Here is a 7607-nt window from a genome sequence, read left to right as displayed (position 1 = left end):
CATCGGTTCATTTGGGTAAGGTAATCTACGATTGGGATAGCAACCAGATCATGATGCATCTTATAGAAGAGTGATAACCTAAAATCTATACGCCTTAAATCCAGTCGATGAAGGTTTAGGGAGTGTAGCATATCTGTACACTAGAAGTACGGCCGTAGTCAGTCTTGATCCAACGGGCGGCTCTCTTTGGACGCTTTCAATTTGGTCTGTCTGGGTTTGGGTGTGGGGCGACCATACCTCGGGGGCATATTCAAGCTGGGGTCGGACTAGAGTCTGGTAAGCAATGGTCTTAATGGGTTGGGACTTGACCTTAATGTTTCTTCGTAAGAACCCTAAGGTTTGGATAGCATTTTTTGTTGACCTATTTATATATGTGATTGTCCCATGATAGGTCATTTGAGATATCCACGCCTAGGTATTTAACTATACATCCACGATAATCACATATCTAATATTGGAATCCCAGGCTTAATATAGAGCTTTACCTATTTTCTACTTTCACTTTCAAAATGTTGGAAGCAAGGTTCTAACTGACTAGAGGAAAGACCGTCTGGACGTGACTCTCTATCGGCTTTCTCCAGTTCCAGTGCGTAGCATTAATTGAAAATGGTTTTAATCATCCGATTGACAGTGCTTGTATGATGACGATATGTATGAACCTGACCTAGGCCCAGTGAATATCACTTTGGCCAGGTCCATATACTTGGAATTTCACCAATATTATCATACAATAAGAGTGAGTTTGTATGACTTCATTTGAAAAAGAGCTGTGTGGTTAATGTTTCAAGTAGATTGTAAATAAAAAAAGGTGTTTAGAGACAGGCAGTACACAATATCATCAGAATGTAACGAATGTCATGATTAGATTTCACGTTTACAGAAGCCGCTAGATATCATTGGCTGGATTCTGACAGATCTATATAGCATGTGGTTACAATATATGTTACAAAGGCAAAGGATCGAGTAGTAATAAGCTAATAAGCTTTTTTAAATAAAGAATAGTTGCTTGTTTGTTTACAAGAATATCCAGTTGTGATGAATACTTCCATATAACTAGATATTGGCCAATGAGAGGAGAAGTATAAACTCTTACGAGTCATACAATAATACCAGATATAAGCATGTGGTAACCCACCCAATTTTTAACCGAACCATAACTCCACATAACTATAGTTATGTTAAAATATGTACTTTAGATAATTTGGTACAAATTTTGTTTAATGTGTACTCTGTTTAAACCGACGTGATAACAAAATACATGCAAATAAAGTGTCAGTATTTTTAATGGTGAGTAACAATAGCATTATCATTATGGTAAATGATATACTGGTCTCCTATGAACATAATCGTGTTTCATCTACATGTATTCAGATGATATAAAAAGGAGTTCATAAAATTTAGTGTCTATTGAAATCATCATATATAGAGAGATCGTCAGTTCAAGTAAGTTCTTTTATTATACATCACTTATTTCATTTGAATACTTGTAAAGAAAAAATGAATCTGCGCAATTTGAGAAATACAATGTACTATACATAAATATGTCTGTACGTTTGTATTGATTGTTATTATACATTAGAAAGATTTAACTTGAACTTACATGCATGATATTTCTATTGATAAAAAATTGTAGGAGAAAGGAAGGATGGTGTAAATCAGATATTTTATAATCATTCCAAAACATTATATGTATATGTAAACATTCACTAAATAATATTATTTTAATCATTTATTTAATTCCATTTTAGACGATCAGATGTCATTCATTCAAGTTTGTGTTTAATTAAATCATTTGTACAGACATCTGAGACATCTGAGCAGAATTCATTTCAAAGCAATATGAAATTACTGTGATGTTAAAAGAGTTCATTTCAATGCAAACATAAGACAAGAGATTTATTTCAAATGCATTAAGGTAGCTCCAATTTGTATCGTTAAATATAAGTTAATAAGAGCAGCGGCTATAACTTTTTTATTTTACAATTTCAGCTGTTAAAGCAGCGTCCTCTACAAAAGCGTTTAGTATCGTATGGTAGAAAAAGAAAACGATTGACAGTTTTAACAAAGGTAATACAATTTCATAATATTCATAGCAGTCTTCTGTTTGTTTTTATTTTTTATTTTACGCGGTTTTAACAAAATTTTAGTAACGTAACGACAGTCAGTGATCCAATACGGACATTTTCCCCACAAATGACTTAGTACTCTTAAAATATTGTTGATGTCAAATGATTCCACACTAAAACATTACGCAATTATTCTCGCCGTATGTGTATTAAACTCTATACCTTCGTTATGTTCCTTTTTTTCACTCTTGAATCCTGGTGGTCATGCTGTTGTTGTAAACTTTTAATGCGATACATGAATAATAGTAAAGCAAATTGAGACATACTAACCAGTACTGAATTTTGGACGCAAGTTATGTCAGTTTAAAACTTCCTTGAAAGAGATTACACAATTATACGATATCAAGGTGTGATAAACACATATCTACCTAGTGGAGAAACTTTATCATCATCATTTAATCTCAATAACCTTATTCAGATTCAATTTGATAACCTTTTAACGTAAAGCAGGTTTTTCCCTACTATAATAGGGGCCGTTAATAGGCCCCTTCCCCTCAGAAAATTTCTTTTAAATCATGCAGTTTTCCCCCAATAAATTGAATTTACATCACTTTTTTATTCCCCTTTGCCCAAATACCCAGCTAATCACAGGTATTGGCCTCTTCCCCTCCTGGTACGAAAACCCTGTAAAGTCTTGAACAATGTATATTACTATGTAGCAAAGTATAAAATGCTGAAACGAATAATATTTGCCTTTGAAAATGATCAAACATTTTAATAACTACCATAAAATAGACATTCCAAAGTAACATTTCAATGAATAATTAGAACAAACATTTTTCAGGGCCAATTACAATATTACTCAATCACATGTCTATAACATCTCTTTAGGTCAATTTTCCTCCATTTTGCACGTGTGTGTAATCAAAAAGGGTATTATTTCATTTATTTCAGCCACAAGTTTTGTCAAGGACAAGAATGTCTGATCTGTTGACATTTTTCAACTTCTTTGTGTTTGTAGCTGCCATTTCTGGACAAAATATGTTAGATGTAGAGCCAACACGGTAGGTGTATTTATCTTTATGTCGATCATGCAAGAAATTGTAAAAGAATTGTTACTCGATGAAATACCTTTCCGAATATACTAAAAACAGAAATGAGTTCAACTGCCTATGAACACTTATCATGCTGGACACAATTCATTCTGCTATTGCGACCAGTGCAGATCAAGATCAGCCTGAACATCCGTGCTGTCTGATCATGATCTGCACTGTTCGCCTTTCAGTCAGTATCTGTTGGTAAGCACCCCTTTTAACAGTTAATGGTACTATCCAAATTGAAAGACGGACACGTTCATTATAGAAATTTAGCAGAGTAAGGGTTAATGCATGGTGAGTGTCCGATGCCGAACGTCTATATAATCAAAGTTCTTCATAGCTAGAATTACCCATCTCATCAGTCTCTTTTGTATTGTAATCTTCTATTTCTTCCCCTTTAATTATCTCTAATCCCTTCAAAATAATTTAGCTTTTCCTTCAAGGATATAATAAATTACTAATCTCGTATGCTCTTAATATACGATATAGTTTAGCTTTTTTTTTTCAAGAAAATAATATATTACTGCTCTCCAATGCTCTTTAAAACGGTATGATTTAGCTTTGGTTTTAAGATCTGATTTAGCTTTTGTTTAAACGATATAATAAATTACTGTTCTTATATGATATATAAATATGGTTTAGTTTGTGTCTCAAATACATGATAAATTATATAAATTACTGTTCTCTAATGCTTTTTAGATACGATATGATGCACTATCTAGTTGATGACCGCCGATATGATCCAAGTCTACCACCAGATTTTTACATAGGTAATTCATTTAATATTTCTTTCTATGTTGTATAAAGGTCGATACAACAATTCATAGATATTTTACTTTACAGTGCGTACATATCAGTATTATCGTAGATAATTATGAAGTCAGGGTCACGATAGTGGTTGTTAATATGACTGATAGAATATGATATATAAATGTAGTCCATATTTTAGTATTTTGGAGTTGAAGTAAAAATTCAGTAATGACCTATGTGCAATTGAAATGTTTCATTCAATTTAATCGAATGACTTTGCATATCATTATACAAATCTTAAATGGTTTGATAAAAATGTAATTACAAAAATTTCAGGGTTTTGTTGTGAGAAATTCTACTTCTTGTCGTTATGAAACATCTACTTGATAAACGTATTTATGCAACACTAATGTGGATGTTTCGGTTATTGTCATAAAAGGGCGTTGGTTTCTTTTATTTTTGTAACCGGAGGTTTAATACATCTTTATTGTATGCGATTGTTTCTTCTTGTGTTTTGAGGTACATGTTTAAATCTCCAATTCCTACATACAATATTTACCAAATAGTTATAGCTTACCACCAAATAATAGTGTAGAACAACTTGTATTGAAATACCATCTAAGAAAAGGTCGAAAAATGTTCTCTTAACACAAACGGTTTCTTGATAAAACATAATTTGTTCCTTAACAACACAAAAAAAGGAACTGAAAAAGTGGTCTTTTAAATGCAAGCTGTCTCTAAACGGATCAAGTTTGACTGTATTCTAATTAAGAAGAGAGTCTTGTTTATATTACAATTATTTCTATTGTATGCAAGCATACTTTGAAACTGAACAAATATTTTAAATAAAACTTTTAAGTTAAACTTTTGTTTCAGGAAACAGTACTACTGTATCTGTAGAATTGTTCATATACGACCTCAATTCCGAAAACGACATGAACATGGTAAGTTTATCATTTCCAAAACCTGGATTTCAAACAAATGTAACGTTAGTTTATACCTTGTATTTGGACTTAGTGTTGTTATGTATGTATAACGCATGTCTTTATTTTTGTGTGATAGCGTTATAGCTATTTATTATAAAACGCGTAGAAACATATAAATGAATATATTATCTCTCCACGTTATCAAATTTCCCTGAGAATGTCTGCGTTATTTATCAAGTTGACGTCATTTCCTTTTGAAATATTCGTTTTGGGCCGAAATACATTTACAATTTGCCACGGAATGTGCATATATAAAAAGGTGTTTTAACAGCACCTGAGCTTGAGAATCTCTCTTAACACACATTTACTCTGCTTTAAAATCCACTACGGAAAGTGACAAGAACAGCAGTTATGCGGGTGGCATATACATACCTCACGCACTGCTCCCTTTAAGCCTGCAGAAACTATGCCTAGGAGTCTAGGAGTGAGGCTTTAGACCGCACATCAGGTTTTGCCGCCTTGTAACAATGTTAAATTCCAATAAAAGCATGAAACAGCAAAATAATTTGATGTGCCGCGACAAAGCTCTTACGATTGCTTCATCGCTTGGTTGATGTTTGGAGTGAAACAAATGTAACTGATATTGCATGTACAATTATGGTGATCGCCATGTTTTCCGTTCAGATGTGATTTTAGCTTGATCGAATACGAACAAAGATTTACCTTTACACTGCTAAATTTCTAAAATGGACTGGTTCATCATTCTTTCCGGGCAATACCATTTATTATTCAAAGGGGTGTTCACTGAAAATTTACTGACTGAATAACGAACAGTGCAGACCATAATCAGCCTGCACGGATCTTGGTCTGCACTGGTGGCAAAGGCAAGATCACTTGCCGCCAGCAGGCTAAAGGTTATTAAGTCTATATCTGTGGAATGAATGTCATGTTAAACCTCCTTATTCTGGGATAGGATTTATTTCTCAAATTGTAAGAGTGGAATTTTTAAATACATGGAAGCTTCTATTATATTTCAATAAATAAATATATTGATGAACTCATGATTGTATTTCTTATCAAAAAGTAAAATGCGACCAGCATGGATCCAGACCAGCCTGCCCATCCGTGCAGTCTGGTCAGGATCCATGCTGTTCGCTAACAGTTTCTCTGAATGCAATATGCTTTGAAAGCGAACAGCATGGATCCTGACCAGACTGCGCGGATGCGCAGGCTGGTCTGGATCCATGCTGGTCGCAAACCCACTATGTTGGTTTTCTCGTGGCATGGCTCAAATTATATTTCGAGAGATAAAACCAAATGATATCTATAAATATATCTATTTATATGCTCTTAGACCTCATTCGTTCACATCACTCGATTTTTTGATACAGGAGTATGAATGTACCTTGTACTTGCGGATGAAATGGACAGACCAGCGCCTTGACTTCACAGAAAATAAAACTTCTTATGACACTCTGTCATTAGGCGACACAAGCGTAGGCAAACTCTGGTTACCAGACCTTTATTTTCACCATGAGAGAGAGGCAGAACTCCATGGGCTATTTACAAAGAACCAATTAGTTTATATTCATAAAAACGGCAGCGTACTCTACAGTGGCAGATAAGTGAAATATGATTATGATGATGATAATAATAATTAGTATTATAATAATTATAGTAATGTTAATACATATTAAAAGATGATAATGACAATGAATGATGGTATTAATCAAGATGAATACTTTAGGAAATGATGTATATCAAACATATATCACAGGCGCTTGAAGCTTTATAAATAAATATATGTATGCAGTATCATATCCCACCCACTTAATATACCATGAAACAGTACAGGTTGGCAAGTAAATCACGTATTTTTATTCATTTTTTACCGTCTAAAACCAACCAGCATCTCAGTTATCAATGTGAATAACCTTTCAGAGGAAAGAAAAAAAGATTCATTCTGAAGAATATTAAAGTCTATCATTTTACCAGCAAAAAGGCAATACCAAAATTGCCGTTTTGGTAGTCCGTCATTCTATATCGAACTCCGGTTGTAAAATCCGAAGTAAATCATTTCTGGAAAAAAAACATAGATTAAACATCAACAAATTTTACCAAAAAATTAGATTTTTGCAGATACCCACCAAATATTTGCAAGTATAATGTAGTTTTCTGTTCCACCTTGCCGCTATGGCAATTTACGCTATGACGTGATAATTTTGACGTACAAACAGAAATAATGTTGCATAATAGTATTCTTTGTTTGGTACGCAAATAATCGGAAAGTGTTAGAACATACTAGAACTCTACACGCTGGCACTTGACCCGTTCTGGTAAATTCAGGTCGTAGCGGGATAGAATGGTTGAGTTCAGAAACATGCTCTCAGCTTACAATTTACTATTAAATATATGTATTTACTAGTGAAGTGTTATGTGTTTTGTGTTATATTGTTCACAGGTTTAATATAAAGGCGCACTGCAAGATGGACTTGACAAAGTACCCATACGACACACAGAAATGCCCGATTATTATCCAAAGCTGTAAGTATAAATTGCACTTGTATTATCATTGGTGATGAGAAATAATAAAACGCCATCACTTCCTAACCTTTACCCTGCTAAATTTTTTTAATGGAGTGGTCCATCTTTCAATTTGGGCAGTACCATTTCTTATTCAAAGGGGTGTTCACTAAAATTTACAGACTGAATAGCGGACAGTGTAGACCATGATCATCCAGCAGGCTAAAGGTTAATGTTACATGAAT

At 33.7% G+C, this 7607-nt stretch overlaps 1 protein-coding gene across 1 annotated transcript; it reads left to right on the top strand.

Annotated features, from left to right (window-relative positions):
- Positions 1-1080: 1080 nt before the first annotated feature.
- Positions 1081-7457, top strand: LOC128552991 (gamma-aminobutyric acid receptor subunit beta-4-like). Its single transcript, XM_053534090.1, has 6 exons — positions 1081-1443; positions 1990-2067; positions 3021-3130; positions 3863-3933; positions 4790-4857; positions 6231-7457. Exons 3-6 carry the CDS (start codon positions 3045-3047, stop codon positions 6462-6464), a joined length of 459 nt encoding a protein of 152 aa, XP_053390065.1. The 5' UTR covers positions 1081-1443; positions 1990-2067; positions 3021-3044; the 3' UTR covers positions 6465-7457.
- The last annotated feature ends 150 nt before the right edge of the window (positions 7458-7607 follow it).

The sequence above is a fragment of the Mercenaria mercenaria genome, unplaced genomic scaffold, assembly GCF_021730395.1.
Source record: "Mercenaria mercenaria strain notata unplaced genomic scaffold, MADL_Memer_1 contig_3361, whole genome shotgun sequence".
In the NCBI taxonomy this organism is placed as follows: domain Eukaryota; kingdom Metazoa; phylum Mollusca; class Bivalvia; order Venerida; family Veneridae; genus Mercenaria; species Mercenaria mercenaria.
Note: the sequence above shows the minus strand (reverse complement) of the source record. Positions and strands in the feature narration are given on the sequence as shown.

Bases quoted from the DNA above. Each gene is read 5' to 3' on its own strand.
- LOC128552991 (XM_053534090.1), top strand. From the start codon at position 3,045: ATGTCTGATCTGTTGACATTTTTCAACTTCTTTGTGTTTGTAGCTGCC. The intron at 3,131-3,862 runs GTAGGTGTATTT...AATGCTTTTTAG, and splicing joins TTAGATGTAGAGCCAACACG to ATACGATATGATGCACTATC. The intron at 3,934-4,789 runs GTAATTCATTTA...CTTTTGTTTCAG, and splicing joins ACCACCAGATTTTTACATAG to GAAACAGTACTACTGTATCT.